Source organism: Lepisosteus oculatus, chromosome 10 (assembly GCF_040954835.1).
Source record: "Lepisosteus oculatus isolate fLepOcu1 chromosome 10, fLepOcu1.hap2, whole genome shotgun sequence".
Classification (NCBI taxonomy): domain Eukaryota; kingdom Metazoa; phylum Chordata; class Actinopteri; order Semionotiformes; family Lepisosteidae; genus Lepisosteus; species Lepisosteus oculatus.
This window is the reverse complement of record NC_090705.1, coordinates 41,600,771-41,618,281: the sequence shown is the minus strand read 5'-3', so window position 1 is coordinate 41,618,281 and position 17,511 is coordinate 41,600,771. Positions and strand designations below refer to the sequence as shown.

The window sequence follows — 17,511 nt, the reverse complement described above, 5'->3', positions numbered from 1 at the left end:
GGAGATGTGTGTATTTGGATTGGGAACTGGTTAATAAATAGAAAATGGAAAGTAAGGATAATGAGCGAATGTTCTGATTGTGGTGATGAAATGAGTAAAGCACCTCAGACATTCGTTCCAGAATCTAGTACTCTTCCTAATTCATATTGATATAGGTTCTGGTATGGTGCGTAAACTACTCACTTTGGCAGATGATGCCAAACTAGGAGGACTGGCAAACACCTGCCATCAGCAAATAAAATTCAAGACTGGCCAAGAAAAACTATAGATTTCAAAAAGCGCTGAACTAGAAGTGGCTGTTTGTCTATCTAAAAGGGTGTTGTATTCGCAGAATGGGAATAGTTAATCTTTTTGTAAATGCATGATGATCGAATATATTTGTGTCACAGACGCATGGGGTCCCTCTTTTGGGCTGCTTTGAGGGTGTTAGCAGTTTCTGGGTGCTTTCAGGAGGGACCAGCGCTCCACTCTGAACCTGGTTTCCCATTAGGGTTTTGTGGACTGTGCTTGTAACATGCTTTCTACAGCTACTGTACTAAACAGATTAATGGAGACTTGCAAAGTAGACTTTGCAATTAAGCTTTATATAATAATCCTGTTATCTTTATTTCTAGCTTGAGTCTCTTGATGGAAGGCTTCTATTTCGGCAAATGTATTCTGCTACACGTTGGCCTGCATCGGTCCCTCATTTCTAAGCAGGACGCCACTGCCAGAGGATATAAAAACTCCAAAAAAACCTTTAGAACTTCAGATAGCTTCTATACCCTTTCTGTGGCTTTGTGAATCTGCCACATCTGTGACTTATAGCATTCTTTCAACACATTTACCGGCTCAGTGTAAATTACAATGACACTATTGATATAGCCACTGCACCTTATCAAACACTTTAGAACTTTTTTAATACATAAATGGTGAAAACCCGTGATGTGAGCACTTATGATGTATTTTCTCGGCGAGTTCAGCGTGTGTGCAATCTGTCAAGTGGACGAACATATTTGGCTCCTGTACAGCTGCCCAAAAGGGGAAGAAAGTGAGGACTGAGCATGTAGAACAGAGGAAGAGGAAGCTGAGAAACTGGCGGATGCTCCAAGGTGTTTGTGTGTGTGTGTGTGCGTGCGTGTGGGAAGTGTTATGCTTCTTTTAGCCCTCTATACAAAGTCATGTGCTCTAACATCCCATCTTACTCCCTTTGAAAGCGGAAATACACCTCTCCCCCGACCCCAAGTGCACACTCCTGTTAAAAATGCAAACTGTAAGATCACGCTGTCCCTGCAGTTTAAGCAAGCGCAGGGGTTTGGGAGAACTTTCATCAGAAATCTCATACCCGGATAGCAGATATCCTCACGCTGACCTCTGTGGCTGTGCTTCTCGAACCCCAGATTGCAGGCTGGTCCAGTTCTCGCGAGCCGTGTGGGCCAGTCGCTGCCTTGCCCTGCAGGAGTTCTGCCGGTGAGCTGGCACTCCGGCTGCGGACTGCTGTGTTGCCCTGGGAGGCCCTCAAAGGAGAGGGTACGGGGGGGGGTGTGTTTGGCTTTGTACCACACAGGGATCTGGACTGCACACGTTATGTTGAAGCCATCTTGCCAGATTTGAATACATGTAAGCATCACAGTGGAGTCTCACTGGCCGAAAGGAGGATCTATTGGTGCAATGAAATAAGTGAAGGATATTGTTCTGATATTGGTTGTGATGAAGTAAAGCTGAAGTGTGTGCAGGTGAAAAACATTAATATGATTAACATACTTCTCCATTCTTTGTTTTTGCAGGTTTCAAGTGCCCTGTATGCTCCAAGTTTGTACCCTCAGATGAAATGGATCTGCACCTTGTTATGTGTTTAACAAAACCACGGGCGACATATAATGGTAAAACCCCAAAATTCCTTGTTTCGGGTCTCAGGGGGGGTCAAGTATCTTAAGCTTCATGTACTCTGAGATGCATTGTGTGGAGGTGAGATCTGGTCAGGTTTTGACAGTACATCTGTCCTTCCACATGGAGTAAAATTAAATGTCTTCAGCGTCATTCAGTTTTTATGTTCATTTAATCAACATTTACCTTCATAGAGTTAGTACTGCATGTCATGTATCTCTGAATTTAGTTTATTATTTTTCAGACTTAAATGTACCCAAAATGTAATTGTGTTCAGTATTTCCTACCGTAACTGTATAAGGACACCAGAGCTGATATGTTCTTGTAAACTCAGTACTGCAAGTGGTACCCAGGCATCAGAAGTACTGTACATATACAGCATGACACAAATTAATAGTGGGTCAGGATGCACTAGAAGCAAAAGCATTACTAAAACAGAAATTGCAATAAGCAGACAGACATCTAAGTGCTGTTACCTCAGCTCACATGTGTGGGCAGAGTTCCAGATTGCTGCGATGTTAACGCATGACTCAGCTGCCCCTGAAGTGGCTGTGCTGGTTCAGTTTGTAAGCACCCAGCCGTGCAGCAGCGAGCGAAACTTTGGATTTGACATTTCGGACACTGCCTTTGTGTCAATGGTCTAATTCCTTCGTCTTCCTTGTTTAGGCAGTGCTTTGTCATGAATTAGAATCGTCGGATTCAATTATGTTTTCTCCTGACCGGGCCTGTCTTTGTAGCCGGGGAATGTGGCATCCAATCAAGAATCTTGACTGACTAATTAATAAATCTTTTAAGAGGGGGGAAAAAAGACTTTTGTTGTTCATTCTCTTCTGTGAGAAGAATGTGCCCAGACCTACTTTGGATAAAAATAAGGGAGTTTAGTGGAATTTTTTTGAATGAGACACTAAATACACTAAATTCCACTCATTGGAATGGGTTGTTTAGAGTGGGGGGGGGGGCGAGATTCTGAGCGTGATTGATCCATTTCTTTCACAGCATAATTTGAAACCAGCTCGAGTCAGTTGCAGAATTTCTGTTAAAGATCACATTGGTTGTCTGTTAGAAGTACCGAATCTCAATATGTTTAGGTGTCTAGATTAAGCTAATTAACGGTAGAGTGTTTCAATTCAAATAATTTTTCAAATTCTTGGCTTAAAGCACTAGAATCAGTCATGGAGCTCAGCATGTATGATCTCTCATTCTTCCATAAGTATAAGAAAACTGGGAATAAGTTCAGTAATGGAACTTTTTAATAGGCATATAAAAAAGTGTTCTCTGGATCTTGAAACTGAAAACTTTAAAAGGGCCAAATTTAAGCTGTTAATTAATTCTCAACCTTAAAACGAATGCAGTTTTTTATCTTTTTGGTGGTGTTTTTGAAAGAGCAATTAATGAAAGAATTTTAGTCCTGTTTAAAGCCACTGCCAGGAGGTTGCATTAGACCGCATTCAAATGTGTTTTGTTACCATGGGTTTGTTTAGAAATCTCTCTAAAAGAACAGAGTGAGAATGATAGTTTGACTTGCTGCAAGCATAGTGGGGGACAGAAACACAGACTGTTTAAATCAGACATGTTACTCTCCGTTATTATTGTGAAAATTGGAAAAGAATTGAATTCTGATTGGAAATGTTCATGTTGTGTGGTCAGATTCGACCATTTCTTCCTGCACGACGCTAATTTATTCTTCCCATTTTATGATGGGATGGAGTGTTCCAGGCTTGAAGATCAAACCCGTCTAGAGCTGCTGTCCACCCACGGTTACCTAGCCTAATGGAGTAAAGAAAGGAAAGCAGGATTTGCTCCCAGTGATCGTCTTCTGTGTGCCAGAGTGCAGCTTTTTAATAAACTGTCGCCACGGGTGGGGAGCAAAGAGGTTACGGTGCACTGACCAGGCAAGCAGTGTCTCAGTTTCGATTAAAACCCGAGGGGGTTACGAGCTCTTTCTCGTTACCCTACACGTAAGGGTGGAGACTGTGACTACCTATAGCGCATCGTATATGACACCGTCTTATTTTACCTTGGAACGTCATACACCGTTATCCTCCAGTAGAGTGAGAATGCTTGTAAACTCTTACACACGACGTAGGGATTGTTTCGTCATGCGTTAAGTGAGCATTTATTTCACACAATTAATATTTCCAAAAAATAGTTCAATGTTAGTGTCATTTTTTCGGCATGCTGGACTTATCTAAAGCCTCGATAGTGCCAATCAACACTCACACCCCTTTTAGCAAGGCCTTGTTTTTCCATTTAAGGCCAGCTACAGGGTGGGGTTTTATGTTTGAAGAAGTGCTGGTGGCTTTGCTGTATGGAGTGTCAGCCTGTAGCTACAGATGTCAGCGGTGTGGGGGAAAGGTTAGGGCTATGGGCTTGTCCCAGGGAGGACAAGCTGTTCATGAGGCGCAAGGAGCTTCAGTCAGTTTGAGCTCTAGGATTCAGGCACCCTGGGTACAGGCCTGGGCCAGGGTACTAGCCGACTGTGACTGGGATTCCCCAGCACACAGGTGGCTTCAGGGCACTCTTGGCTCTCAGCCGGGCGACACCCCCTCCTGGGCACGCACAGGCATGCAGCGCTGTGGGCGTTCCCGGGACCCCCTTAGTCTCTCTGAGTTGGGGGGTTTGACCCAGCGTGTAGTCGCGGGGCATCGCAGCTGCCAACAGAGACCTGAGAAACGCCAAACTCTGAGGTTGGCCAAATTAGGTAGGTGTATCAAAAATGAATTGGCAATACTAAATTAATTGTTAAAAAAAAAGGCGTGGACTCCAAGTTGTCCCTGAGGCTACTCTTTCACTAAATAATAGTCATAAACCTAAACAGATCCTGAATTCCCTTGGGGGTGTGGCAGATGGACTGGCTTCCACCTGTTATTAAGGGTGAATGCAGTCAACCTCAACACGAGCCTTTGACAGATTACTCTGTCTGGGTTTTACACACTGTGGTATTTAATCCATGCAGGCTGGTTACAGTCTCTTGATCCGTTGATCTTCGGACGGGTCACGCAGATGGGAGGTTGACTTGTTTTCACCTGCACTCAGCACTGTGCCACGGCATGCAACAATGATACAAGTTACGTTATATTAAATTTCCTTGTATTAGCGCAGCAGCCTTGTTCCTGCAGATACTGTATCATTTTCGGTCTTACACACGTTAATCCATTTTAAGATCTACTCAAGGTTACTTTGAGTAAGCGCAGGTTACTCAGTGACTGGAAAGGGGTTAGTTTTTGTGAGCAAGAATTAATCTTATTTCTTATAAAAACATCAGTTTAATAAAATGCAAGAATAAAAACAATCAAGCGGAACAAATTAGAAATGGGAACACTGGCAGAGAAGTGTCTGTGTGTTTGACTGTCTTTAGGTGATGTTTATTACAGGCTTATTCTTGCTGGAGATTAGTAAGGAAGTATGAAATCAAGCACTTGTATGTAATTTCTTACTGTGTACATTATGCAATACAAAGCTTAATCTCTGCTTAATCCTTTATAATATAACTTGGGAATTTAATGAAATTGCTTTCTTTGTGGATTTTCTATTTTTTTTTAACTGCCCCAGCACTTTTTATGTGACAATGCAGCATTAAGGGATTAGACAGTGAAAATGTATTTCCATCTTTTCAGAACAGAAAGCCATTTGATTCTCTTCTCATTTGGCCTTGCCTTCGTGTCTATAAAGTGGTCACAGCAGTAGGATCTTAAAAGCACTTTAGATCAGGCAGCCATGACACAGAGACACTCTTTTGAGCAAGAGTGTCAGAGGGGGAGAAAGATTCTGTACTTGTGTACAGGCTCCTCAGAGTCACACTCAGCCAGTGGCAGCCTGGAGTGTCCAGTCAGCTGTACGTCTGAAGTGTGCCATCTGTGTATGGTTGTACAGTGTGTGTGGATCCTGCAACTGATGAGCAGTATTATGCTTGTGGCGAGCTGACTGTGATGACGATTTACTAATTTATTGCACAGAATGAAGATTCTTTATAATGTCGGGTAGTTGGATCGACGGAGTGTTTGCAATAATGAGACCAGGGGATGAGTGTCTGGGGTTCATAAAGTGAAGGGACAAGGGCCTCAAAGCCATGATCTTGTGTCCTTTCAAATGTTTGCTACTGCCTGCCCAATAGACAGTGTTTTTACTGCATGTTGTGTAGGAGTCACGTGCTGGTTTGTGCCTAATGTGTCTCGCTCACTTGGATAATCTCGATAAAATCACTGTAATCTTGAGAACCAGGGCATCTGTAGATCCTTATTTGAAGTATACTGTACATTAGCCCATGCTGGGAGAAGAGGCCTTGTGATCACTCTTCCTCTGCTGTGCTGTTAGGACCTCCAGAACAGTTACAAATGAGTGCAGGCAATTTGGTCCATCCAGACTCAACCTTTTACTTAAGGGGTCAATAATTTATCATAAAATCATGTTTCGGCATCGCAAAATATTTTCTGACTGGTATTATGTCATTACCTCAGCAGCAGACAATGTTATTTCTCATGAATTCGATTGATTATTTCTTTGCGAAACGTGGTGCTGGGGAGATGCACTGCTCCTAGCGATGAGCGATGCTGGCGGGGCTCATTCTGAGGAGCTGACGTTGTGTGTATTACGGTACACAGCACGGTCCCCAGTACAGATAGGAAGTGTCATGCCGTGTTACAGGAGTGCGAGATGTGGCTCAGGCCGCAGTGAGAGAGCAGACACCCGTGAAAGTTGCTAAAAGGAGTGTCAGTAAAAACTCTGCATACACAGACTTCATCCTCATTCCGGCAGTGTGTGTGTGGATGAAATGCATGCTGTAAAATTCCCTCGTATTCCTCTTATTCCTGTTCTCTTTACTCTGTTCTAGTAGAGAAGGAGGCAGTGGGGCTTCGGGTTATACAGAAGGACTGACTGTCATGTGTTTCTTTGGAAACAGATAGGGTGAGTAAGTAGCAGAAGCCTCACTAAGCAACTTGTGCTAATCACACGCTAAGGCCTGTATGTGTCAGTCACTGTAGAAAGTTCCAAAAAAGAATCCCGTGTGTGATGCATGTTCAGCTACATGAAAAGATCTGCCATCGGCTCACTCATTGACTGCATCAGTGTCATGTCAGCGTTCACTGATGAGTGAACTGGTCCTTTCTTTGTGACATACTGTCCTTAGCCGGAGAATCCCATCATCTCTGTTGCGCTAAATAACTTGAAAGGATTTTGAATACATTGATGTCGTAATCTGTAAACATTTGTATCTGTGGCTTTGGGCAGTGGCTCCTATTTATTCTGGCCTCCGCAGGAATGGGAATGGCTGAGACGTGTTTTTTTTAGTCCAGCTTTTGCTTTTGCTTTTCCATCTTACATTGTCAGTTCTCAATGGTAAAAGGGAATATTCGTACGTATTTGAAAAATAAGGTGGTGTTTTTTGTGATTGTTCGGTATTGTGATTCTGCGCTTGTTGCGCGAATTGCGCGAATTGGTATATAGAAAGTGTTATTCAAGAGAGGAGACATGTTTTGGTTGTCTGCTCATTGTTTGCTCCCTGACCCCACAGGAGCAGTGATTTTGTTCAGTTCCTCAGTGTTTCATATTGAGCCAAGATCAGCACTTGGTCTGGACCCTAGTTCGTCAGTCACCTGTAAGTGATGTCGGGTTCAGCTTTGCTTTACAAAGTTTCTGGTTTCATTCCGAATGTTTTAAAAGCACAGTAAACCTGTTTCCTGTTCTGTGCTCTGCATGAATCATTCATGATTGGATGATGTACACTATGACACCGGAGAAGCTTGACATGTTCGTGCCGTAGAAAGGCTAAAATTGGCCTTTAAGCTATTTTATTTTGTTTTTAAAACCAAATAATAATCACAAGTTAAATTGTATGACTAAAATAGGCTGGTTGCGGTTTAAATGGACTCTTCATGTTTCATGCTCATGTTGACTGTCAGGGTTTTACTTCTTTTCATTGTCTTGGCAAAAAAACGATTAATTAAAGATGCAGCCGTGTTTAATCTGAGCAGGACAGCAGCTGGCTGAAGGTTGCCAGTCCAGCTCAGACTCCAGGAGCTGTCTGGTTAACAGCGAGACGTGCTGAGAGGCATGCACGCTGCAGAGACGGCGTCTGTCGACAGGAAGGCATGTCCGAGAACAGAGAAGCAGTTGTGTTGTTCCTCTGTGTCCCTGTTTTATTGGCTATGGTGTACCGTCCTACATCTGAGTAAGCTGAACTAGCAAGCTGATTCACACCATCATGTCAATATCGCTGAAGGTGGGTAAGCCCAGTTGGGTATAGTTTTCAAAGCTAGAACGGGCTGAAACGATACTACGCACAGAGCTATACGTGTTGAGAAACTGTTAAATAAATACTGAAGGGTGCTTTGAGGTACTGTTAAATTGTAAAATTTATTTTTTGTTTGGGAACTTTAATTCAGTGAATGCTTTAATTTGATGCTCAACTGCATGTTGGTAGTTGGTTTGTATTAATAAGCTGCTGTGCGTTTTGTCTGCAGATGAGTTTCTTCAATAAATACACGATGATATGGGCGGATGCATTTCACAGCCAATGTGTGACTTCATTCGGGCGAAGCGTGGGCCGAGTCTTGGACACACTGCACCGAGACGGTGTCGCGCAGTTCAGGTCCCGCGTGAGAGCACGAAAGGCAAGACGCAGAGTCCCTGCAGTGACGCCACTCTCCCCAGCCCCCCGGCTTCCAGCTCTGCAGCGGTGGTGGGGTGATCTCAAATTGTATCAAAGTGTGAAAAATGCCTGCGACGCAGGTCTCCAAACCGATGCACTGATCTTTAGTGGGAAGAATACATTCCTGGAATCCCTGGTTTCAGTTCGGATTGGCTGTGTTGCATATCTATAAAGGGACGATAAATTAGGGACGTACTGATCAGTATGTTCCCAGATATTAAGGAATAAGAATTTAAATAGGTCTTGCTCAGTGGTCTACACTATAATTACCCACAATGCTTAGGTGTCTTGTGAGGTTCATTAAGAAGTAACACACAGTAACTAACCAGCACACGAGACCCAGAGGTTAGTAAATGATTCCTTACTTACTGATGAACGGGTCAGAGGATGAAGTACATAAGAGGAAAATCCAGTCCATCACAACGTCACTGTTTCGTGCACACTTGTAAGGATGGGGTGAAAAGGGCTGTGTGGCTTCTGACGATGCCCGAAGATGATATTTTGTGGAGAGAAAAATGGCGTTTGTCATTGGCGGGGATAGATTTAACAGTTGACTTTGTGAGAATACAAGATTATTTTGATATCCTGCTCACACAAAGGCTGTCCTCAGTTGTGGCTGTGATTGCTGCAGACATGTGACTGCTGGAGATACAGCTGTGGGCCAGATGTTCCTGGAGATTCAGTGTCAAAGAGCCGCATCACTCCTCTAGGCAGGTGGCGTTCTCCGTCGTCGCGGTCTTATTACTGCCCGGTATGTGTGTCATGCATGTCAGATTCCCCCCCACACACATTGCCCCATGCGTTTCCAGATTTTATTTACCCCTCGCTCTTCTCAAGATATAGGGAAGGCAGTAATGTATGTGACTGATAATGAGAAAATAGTTGGGGGATTCTGCTGTGGGCCTAGGTTTTGATCATCTCCACCCCCACAGCTTTTCCCCGTTGTTGTTTTGACAATGTCAAGGCCAGAGTTGATTAAAGAGAGCTGTTCTCAATGGAAGCCCTGTGCTCGGGGCTTCTAAGGGTGTGGCACACAGTGTGCTGTTTGTGTTAAGAACAGGTATTTGTCCTGGAAGCTAGTTTCTTTTTTTTTTCTTTTTTTTTTAGCCAATTAAGAAAAGAACAAAGAACCAGCAGTTTTTGGAAGATATTACTTTGGAGAACCAAGATAAGAAGGTGTCTTCCCTCTTGCATTTGTGGGAACGGGCACAGACGAAGTCTCCAACCACAGGAGCAGTTTGTCTTGATGAGAAGGACCTCTGTTCTGTACCAGAGGCTAGAGGACAGGCCAGGGCAAAGCCTGGATATTCTGACCAGCGCTCCTCCCAAGGTGTCGCAGATACTACTCATGTTTAATATGGATCTTTCTATCTTTTAGCATGTTGTCTGTCCTTTCTTTGATCCACTCCACGGTGATATGTGTTCAATATATCCACCTTCTCCCTGCAGCAGTCGAGAAGGGTCCAGTCTTTATCCACGAGACGTTTTCCTGCTTCCTTTGCTGCCCCTGACCCATGAGTCTGAAGACCCTTCTGGAAATCTGTATGATTTTCTGAGCACATTTCCAGGAACAGAACATCCCTTTCATTTTGGGGGCTAATGTTTTACTAGAAAGGAAACCAAAGTTCAGTTCCACGTCCTCCAGAAATAAAATGTACAGGAGTGAAATAGTGATTTTCATGGCACTGGATACACTTGTCCTGGAGAGGGAGAAAAACATTTCTACTCTAGTTGCTGAAACAAACCATTGTATTGATACCACATGTACTGTAAGTGCCAGTGATAAATCTGGTGAATCAGAGTTGGTGGAAACAATTGAAGATCAAGGAGTGGTTTGCTTGGATAGATACTGTATGACTAACCTTTGACAAAGTGAATTAAGTGAATTTATGGAAATAAAGCACATTTGGCAGTGGTTTCTAAAATTTCTTAAAACACTGCATTTTATTGTACCTACAAATGTGCAGAACTGGAGTAGTGATATAAATTCTGTTAAACGTGTATAGTCTATGAAGATATGTTATGTGGTATTCTACCTTCTAAAGTAGTCGGAAGGACATTTCTTTATTGCACTGGTAAGCCACAGTGCTTTGGAAACTACTTGTTGTGTTTAATGCGTGTTTATAAGGCTAGGCTGTCTCTGAGCATGTCATCAGTCTGGACGAAAGTGTAGGTTGTGTTTGGTGAAGGTCTCTGCAAAGGCCTGGATTAAGTGCTGATGTCGGTGTGGGCATGATTTACTTCACGACAGTATGCACACGATTGTAGTGTACGCTGGCACAGCTTGGCTTCGCTGGAAAATGTGAAGTACAGTTAAACTGATAAAGTCCAAGCTCATGTAATTCAGCTTGGCACTACAGTCACATGGATGAACAAGCTTGTCAGACAAGGTATCGTGCCCATTGACGTCACAAGCTAGTTGTAATACTGACAGCATACATTCCTAATTGGAGCTAGGAAACTGATTAAAATAATGCTATGTACTGTAGACAATTGGAGCTAAAATGGTTTTGAAACTATCGTCTCAGATTGAACGTGAGGTACCATTTAAGTGGCTTTTTTTGTCCCCTTTGACTTTGAACATTTTTGTTTGTTGTGAAATGCATCTGGGGAAAAATAGATTGTTTATTGAATCCTTAAGGGAATTGTTTCCCCACGCTGTCCAGCACCTCTGGGTCACAGGAGCCTGTGCCATTACTGAGTTCATCCAGTGAAAACCAGAGAAGAGGTAAAGCTATACATGGATTTCCAAAAAAGTAGACTTAGGAGCCAGTTGCCTGTGAGGTTTTCCGGGTTTCGGTAAACGCTGTATCCAGATAGGAGTTCACATTGGGACTTAAAGAAGCTTAACACTCAGTGATCGTTACTTTCATATTGGTGAGGCGCTTCAAATAAAGTTGTAAGTCAGTCAGGTTTTTCCTGCTGGAAAGTCTTCCATTTATAAATCCACTAAAATGGCACGTTTGCTCTTCCTCAGGAATGAATCCAATCTAGTTTTTGAGCATGTCAGCATTTTGTCGTAAATAGCCACTGGTACGATCCTCTTCCGTTTTTCTTCAGTTTCCCCTCCTGTATGTGCAACACAAAATCCCCGGACTAAGTGCTGGAATTGAGATTGTATGGGAGGTGTTGTATACCGTATATCCAAGTTTAAGCTTACATAAAATACTTTAGGCCAAATGGATAACTGTCTGCAAGGACTTTTTTTAAAAACTGGATTTGCCAGCTGATTGGAACAGAAATTGAAATGACCACTATGAATGCTGCTGCTTTTCTTGAAGTTGTGTAATAATTCTTCAGTATTGTGAAGAAAGCGTTTCGCAGCTGCCTTGGCCCTGAGCTGGGGGAGGGTCGCTCTGCTCCGTGGAGATTCCCGACTGACCTAAGACCTAGCAATGGCCACCCTTCAGTGAAAAACACCCAGTGAATAAATGACTGCTCTGAGCTGTCCATTTTGCTTCATACTTGTTTGGCAGTTAAATTCTGACTGCGTCTCATCACCCAATAAATAACATTCCATTGCAATGCATCAACCAGTAGTGCTCTACATTGCACAACATTTTTGATTGTTTCTGTGTGCCGATTACTGTAATGTAAAACCTGTGACCTTATTTAATTAATTTAATGGTTATGGCAATGTAATATCTACATTAAGAGTGCCCTCTGCTGGTTTCACGAGTGTCTGGTTCTTAACATGCAACATGGCTAGACTGTTTTTTTAAATGCCAAGAAGAGGTTGTGCAGTTATAATTTTGTTGAAGTGAAGTACACATTCCTGATTCACTATCAGAAGCGTTTAGATTTGGACTGTCAATCGGTTCCCTATGACTACAGCATCGTTCCGGTAGGAAGCTACTGTGTAATGAGATACTGAACGGAAGAGCTGTTTTACAAATCCACTTCACAGTCTGAAAGATCTCGATTATTGTATGTAATTATCTGTTCGGAGAAGGCTTGGGAGGATCAGGTCTATGACTCTCTCCTTTATTTCTCAAGCTGCCTTGTGCTCTTTTCCTTCAGAGGACGTACTGACGAAAGATGCAGGGGAGTGTGCGATATGCCTGGAGGAGCTGGTCCAAGGAGACACCATCGCTCGCCTGACCTGTCTGTGCATCTACCACAAGGGGTGAGGACAGGCGGTCTGTTCATATTCCCCGTCTCGCTCGGGCTCGCTCTGGAAATCTGGGGCCAAACCCGTTGGTTTAGTAGAAAGGTTCGCTCTGTCCACACCTAATTGTTTACTATATTTTCACTACTGCATGCTGCAGTTTCAGAGTTAGAAAATATTTTGTTTTCTCCAGTATATTTGTCTATTTTTTAAAAATTATTTTGACCAATTTATGTCTAGGAGTGCACGCTGTTTGTGAGTTACATTCTGATTTTTCTTGTGTCCCCTAGCTGTATAGATGAATGGTTCGAGGTGAACAGGTCGTGTCCAGAACACCCTTCAGATTAAAGAATTTACTTTTTGCACAGGTAAAGGCTCAGTATTATTACAGCATGCTGTTTGTATGTTGCTTCTTGCGTGCGTGAATAGTTCTGTAGGCATTGATATTGTGAGATACTACTTGAATACATAAAATGTCCATTTAATGCTGTGTTTATTTTTAGTTAGCTTGGTTAAATATTGTAAGCTGGCAATTTGATTAAAGTTTTCAACTGTAAGTAGTTCTGAAGCAGAACCTAAAATGATCCTGGTTAAAGGAAAAATATAAACTTAAAACATCGTCTTTTTCATGTAGGTTTCCGACTCCCCTCTTAAGGAAAGAGGTCTGCTCTGAGACGAGCAGACTGCAGAGCTCATTTTGTTCATGAAGATGCCAGTACCATTGCCAGCGCCTGCCTCTGACTGGACGGAACGCACACGGATCCTCACCTCCCAGAAAAACAGCATCCTCCCCTCTTTGAGCCAGTTGTCACAGCACTTTGGTGTGCCAAAACAGTAAATCAGTCTTCAGGGATTCAGATTTGTATATTTATGCATTTGTTTGCACACATTTGTTGTCTGTATAAAAGACTTCAAGGATTTAAAATTCTTTCCACAGACGCACAGTGATATTTTATAGGTTGCTGTCATGGCGGGCTTTTACCTTAAATTTCACTTTTTTAAAACAAAACAAAATCTTCCTTCCAGACTGTGCGACACGTGTTTTGTTATGGCTGATCAAAGTTATTCCTCCTCGTCAGATCAGAATGGAGTCGCTCCTGATCCTTGAGAAATGCAGATCAGTAATAACTTTGTGGGATTTTGCTGATAAAAATGAGCCACCCCACCTTAATATGTACATATCATCTGTGTGCTTTGTGGATATACAGAAGTCTGCACTCTCACTCTTCTGTATCTCCAAGCACACTTTGCAAACACTCTGACACTCCTATGCAGCTCAAATGCATTATACTCTGCCCTGTTGTTCACTGATGTTCAAGTGCTAGGGGAAAGTTCAGTAGCTTCCTCTCTGCCTTTCAAGGGCACAGTCTTCTCCATGAGGCGGAGGAAGATGGTTCTCCACTCTTTTCCAGTGCTTTATCAGACAACGGATCCAAATCCTCTGCTTGCTGGGCTGATTTAATCGGCTGGCTGATTGTACGATGGGACAGCTCTTCATTTTGGAGCCACCTCCTTTCTAACTGTATACCAGTGCCTTCTCAGTCAGACCGAAGGGGCCGGTCGCTGCCGAAGAGCCCCATTCCATGGAAAAGGTCAGGATGCTACAGGCCGAGGAGGCTGAAACCCCGCGCGTCCGTCAGGTCTGGCTTGGGTGGTGGGTGGGTTAGATTTCAGGGCCACGTCCCTTGTGAGCAGTGCGGCCACTATGAATGTGGCTGAGCATTTTCGACACGACAAACGTTGGGCTGCAGCCACCTGGGCCAGACTCTGCAGGAAGTGTGTGTCTCTTGCAGCTGGGGGAGGAGGAGGCGAACTTTGCTGTGTGCTTTCTTTAGGTCTTTCGGCTGCTTCAGGGGTGGGAGCAGCAAAGTAACCTGAATGCGTAGAGAAAGCTGATGCTCTTGATGTATGCCTGGAATGTTGGTCGTCGTAGAGGGTAGCATTATTAGTTTGGGACATGAAGCTCAGCTGATCCTGAACTAAATCCAGGGATAAGTACAGGGATAATTGTACATATTCTTGCCTCTATATTGCTAATAACATCATTCTTACTGTTGTTCTTAATCATCTTTTAATGTCGAAATTACGTAATGTCTGTACATTTTGCACAACCACACAATTATGAGTAATTTCTGGCTGCAGAGGTGCTCCTTTCTAAAAATATCCGTGCTAAAGAAAATTGAGGTTTATGTGCACACGCAGTTGAATATTGATTAGAGAAGATGATGTCCTGCTTTACAAAGTGCATAATTAGTGTGTACGCGTCCTCTAGGATTTTCTCGAGAACAATGGCACACTGAATTCAATCGCAGTGGAGACCTGCCTTAGTGAACCTGTTCAGTGTCTGTGCCATGCTCTGTGCTCCTTAGAATAGGCTTTCAGATTACTGCCATAGAAGGAAACTTTAATTAAAAAACTTACTTTGCTGTCACAGAGAAAAAGTTCAGTTCATACCTTCGAAATGTGTTCAGATCATACTTCTGACATGACACCGGCGTGCACATAAGAAATGAGGAAAGAAAAAGATTGTGCATTAAAAACAGCACAAAGAGTTGTAAGTCCTTTAAATGATTCAGAAACGTATTTCTGTGGAGTGCTTTCTCCCCTTTAAGCTCATCTGTAAAATACTGTAGAAGGTGCAGGAGCAACAGCCTGTGCTTTTTCATGGGTCTGTCTGCAAAGGCCTGAAGTTGTTTTTCTCTCGGGTTTGATCCTGCTTGAGAGCCACGATCTGTGCAGCATCTCTGTGAATGTGAGTGTTCACACACCCAGCGTGCTGAATGACAGCATGCAAAATCAAAAAAACAAGGGACGCTACTGGCCATTCACGAGCTGTAAGTCTGTAGCTCACTGGGAGTTCAGCTGTGGTCCTAATGCTTTAGATGTGACTGTCTTCCGTCAAACAATTTCAATATGAAGGTACAGTGGTGAAAGTCTGGTTTGAATTGAAAATGTGGCAGTTTTCATCCACTAATTTGCCAATGGATAAGCTTCAGCAGCAACTGCAGTACCAGCAAAACAAATGTAACACATTCACACATTACATTCCTCCTCCCTTAAACATCCCAGTCTTGTTGCAGTTTATTGGGGATGATTGCAGCCCGTATCAGCTTTCAGCTAAAACTGGAGGCCTTCCGAGTACTTTGCTGTATCAACCCTTCTGAAGCCATTGAAGTGCTGTGATATGCCAAGCAAAGCCCATTCGGTGATAATCTGAAAGTAATTCACAAATGGTAAAAATAAAGAGTTAATGGCTGGTAAGGACGCAGTGAATGTCACTAAAGCTTTGGAACCTGTAAGATGCTGGGATGCGAGACATCTTTATTGCTTAACGTTTCTAATAAGAGTAAGGAGACATGCTATTCCAGACCATTGGTTGTCAAAGGGATTGACAAGATGATATTAAATACGATACCAAAAAAGGCTGAAATAAACAACTTCTTGAAGTTTATGGGATTCTGATTTCTAGCTTGCACTATTGTATCGTCAGAGACACTGATATTTTTAACAGTCCACCAATCTCAAAAGAAATAGTGTTGTAATATCAAAGTGAAACCGACATAAGATCAACATCTTATACTTGTGATTTACGTTTTTTTTTTATATAGAGAGAGAACAGTTAATTTACGAGGTGTTTAGAAAAATTGATGCCAGATTTTTGTCTTCTCACTGCATAAGAATGAGAATTCATGTTTTAAAAACGAGCAGCCCGGCTGTTCTGTCTCGCATAGAAAGGCTTGTAGTCAGGTTAAACAGAGGCAACGTTACCAGCTACAGCCAGACTCCCTTGTGTCTTTTCACTGTCTTCACCTGAGGGCCAGTCCCATTTCCCCGCAGTGCCAAGGGGATTTTCATTTCATCTTGTGAAGCCAGTGATTTATGTCACAACTCTACTAGGGTATTGGCCCGAAAGCCTGCTGGACATGAGTCCAGTGATGCCATGAAATTCTCAGTGAAGATTCTGACCTGCTCCAGAGAAACATTGTCATATTTCATTAATGTTATAAATATATTATATTAATAATTTATAAATTAATTTTTGAAAGAAGATACTAGAGAGTAATACTTTAGGACTGGACAGGGGCACTCCTGGCTTGTTCTGTAAGGTTGTTTAGTTCTGCTTTAATAGATCGAAAAGGGGTCATCCAAGAACCTTTGCTGGAATTTATCAAGGTTACAATCATTTTACTTTTTTCCCACCAGTAAATACTTATTTTTTCAATGTTTTTCATCATTGTTAATTGTAAATATTTTTATTTGCTGCTTATGCTAAAATTGCCATACCTGAGCCCACGTGAATACAGTTTGCGAAAGGCGAGCTTCCAATTAACAGTGTATTCACCACACAGAAAAACAGAATAAATGCAGGTTGTGTGAGTAATTAAAAGCTATGGGGCTTTAAAACATGAACTCCTTTTATTAACATTATATTCATAGGTAATGCAACACATTTTACTGATTTGATACAAAACAATGAGTGACACCAGCTGGATAATTCAAAACAAATTAAGGCAAATACTGTGTCTTTCTGTAATCAAGAAGAAGTGTTAAATGCTCTGTCACCAATTTGGAGCAGCTGACATGAAATAAGCTCTTTGTACATTTTGTAATTAAACCGGTTGAAAGAGAATATTCTGGTTATGTAGCACTGTGGTACTTCTTCGACAAGCTGATGATCATGGTATATTTTTTTAATGATTTAAGGGTGTATGTGTAATAACATTCCATTCATGTAAAATATGTACATAAATGTGAAATAAAATCTTTTCAAGCACCTTTCACCTTGAATGTATTTTTAGTGGAACAGATGAGTAAGAAAAAAAAAACATTTAACACAAAATACGGATTTTCTCCGTTTCATTTTGAGACTAAGGGACTACTTGACCTT

The 17,511-nt window shown here is 42.4% G+C and overlaps 1 protein-coding gene across 7 annotated transcripts in view; it reads left to right on the top strand.

The window, feature by feature from the left end:
- Nucleotides 1–17,404, top strand: part of znrf2a (zinc and ring finger 2a) — a 46,201-nt gene extending 28,797 nt beyond the window's left edge. The window contains exons 2-6 of one of the 7 annotated variants that reach the window (XR_011190810.1): nucleotides 1,767–1,862; nucleotides 6,698–6,771; nucleotides 9,147–9,229; nucleotides 9,623–9,845; nucleotides 12,536–12,623. Coding sequence is in view for 3 of the 7 variants with exons in the window: in XM_006635535.3 (XP_006635598.1) it covers nucleotides 1,767–1,862; nucleotides 12,536–12,641; nucleotides 12,914–12,971 (260 nt within the window). In the remaining 4 variants the exon portion in view is untranslated. The other 6 variants (XR_011190812.1, XR_011190813.1, XR_011190811.1 and 3 more) reach the window with 6 other exon arrangements.
- Nucleotides 17,405–17,511: the final 107 nt, after the last annotated feature.